Here is a 1,640-nt window from a genome sequence, read left to right on the forward strand (position 1 = left end):
ACAGCTCCTTCCGCCAGCCTAATAGCGTCCCTTTTTTCACCTTAGATCTTAAGCTTCTTCACCTTCTCCTCAATGGGCGTTTGGACGCACTTGCGCTTGGAAGACATAGTTCTTGCGATGATAATGAAGGCCTGAACCCAAACAACCAGAGCGACCAGTAGATTTTAACCGCATTTAACCGGTTCAGTTGAACCGTCGTATACTGTAACTCAACTTCGTCGAGTAAACGTGTAACCCGGTCGAGTAAACGTGTAACCTGGTATAGGATAGGTCGACCCAGTCGAGTAAACGTGTAACGCGGTCGAGTAAACGTGTAACCTGGTACAGGATAAGTCGACCCAGTCGAGTAAACGTGTTACCCGGTCGAGTAAACGTGTAACCTGGTACAGGATAAGTCGACTCGGTCGGGAAAACTTGCATTATTAAGCACTATAACTGTGTAAATGAACCGCTTTAGCTTGGTCTCCAAACCTCGATAACATCGGGTCGTAGTAAAACACCTCCGATGTTGACAACCTTGCCATAATGGAGCACCAGTGCATGCCATTACAAAGGAAAGGAATTAGTACAAACTCGGAGGAAATACCCTCAAACAGATTGATCAGATCTGGTTTCTCGAAAGCAATAACTCCATCCGTGACAACTCCCAATCGCGTGGGTTTAACGCAGACAACGTTTCTGCGAGGCTCAAACAACTTGTCCATTAGCGTTTCCATTGTAGCATCTCCAAAATCACCTCTACCAGCAATGTCCAGCAGCTCAACCTTAAAAATTATTTTAAAAAAAGTTAGCAAGAAAGTAGATATACGGAATGGAAAACGAAATACCTTGGCTAAACCATCCGGCCGCTGCTTTCTACTTCTGGATCTACAAGAGTTCGAGTTCGTCCGTACGTTTCCAGTCTGGGTACTCACACAGATAGCTACAATTGCGGTCTATTTGTTTTAGTGGCATTTGAGATGTTTTGTGGTGCAAGCTCTCCTGGCGTACGCAGCAAGAGTCTACTTCAGTATTTACGCTACAGATACATGAACATGTGCGTGTAGACGTTCCGGTTTGAGCACATTCGTCACAGTTAAAAAATAAATAAAATTACGTTGTACTGTGTGTAGATCTCAGGCGTAATACAGCATCAGTAAGTAGTCGAAATGCTTATGACTAGGACAATGATCTTCGACAGTACGCCTTCAATCACCTTTTATTAGCGCTCGCTCTTGATTGTCATCTCCTTTTCCTGCTGCTGCTGCTGCTACCGGTAACTACGTCTCCAGCTATCACCTTCTCCTGCAGGTCATGCTTGATCAGCTTCTTCTCGCCTTCCTCCTTCTCCTGGTGATGCTGTTGATGGCGATCGATAGGGCCTTCACCCCACCTCCTGTTACTCCAAGTCGAACCCCACTAGTGCCACTGGCACTGCCACCGGCTCCTATCACCTTCCTTTTAAAAAAATATAGTCGGATTTGAATTGAGAGTGAGCACCTCTCACGTTTATGTGTGTCTTCCAGTGGCGCCTCTTTTTGTCTATCGATGAACAATTCGGTGTCTACGCGTGTCCTTTACTCGTGCAATCCGGCGGTGAACTCGAAACTGCGAGTGGGTGGGTTGGGCGGGCATAAAAAGTTCTCAATGAGAACTATGTA

The 1,640-nt window shown here is 45.9% G+C and overlaps 2 protein-coding genes across 2 annotated transcripts in view; both read right to left on the reverse strand.

Annotated features, from left to right (window-relative positions):
• Positions 1-41: 41 nt before the first annotated feature.
• Positions 42-716, reverse strand: PPTG_07784 (hypothetical protein; the record flags this gene model as incomplete). Its single annotated transcript, XM_008902148.1, has 2 exons — positions 42-131; positions 570-716. The coding sequence occupies 2 exons, from the start codon at positions 714-716 to the stop codon at positions 42-44; spliced, it is 237 nt and encodes a 78-aa protein (XP_008900396.1).
• An 827-nt stretch (positions 717-1,543) lies between these two features.
• Positions 1,544-1,640, reverse strand: part of PPTG_07785 (hypothetical protein) — a gene marked incomplete at both ends in the record, with an annotated part of 1,177 nt that continues 1,080 nt past the window's right edge. Inside the window, one exon of the mRNA XM_008902149.1 lies at positions 1,544-1,587. Coding sequence (XP_008900397.1) covers positions 1,544-1,587 — 44 coding nt within the window. The remainder of the gene's footprint in view (positions 1,588-1,640) is intronic.

The sequence above is a fragment of the Phytophthora parasitica genome, assembly GCF_000247585.1.
Source record: "Phytophthora parasitica INRA-310 unplaced genomic scaffold supercont2.13, whole genome shotgun sequence".
Taxonomy (NCBI): domain Eukaryota; phylum Oomycota; class Peronosporomycetes; order Peronosporales; family Peronosporaceae; genus Phytophthora; species Phytophthora nicotianae.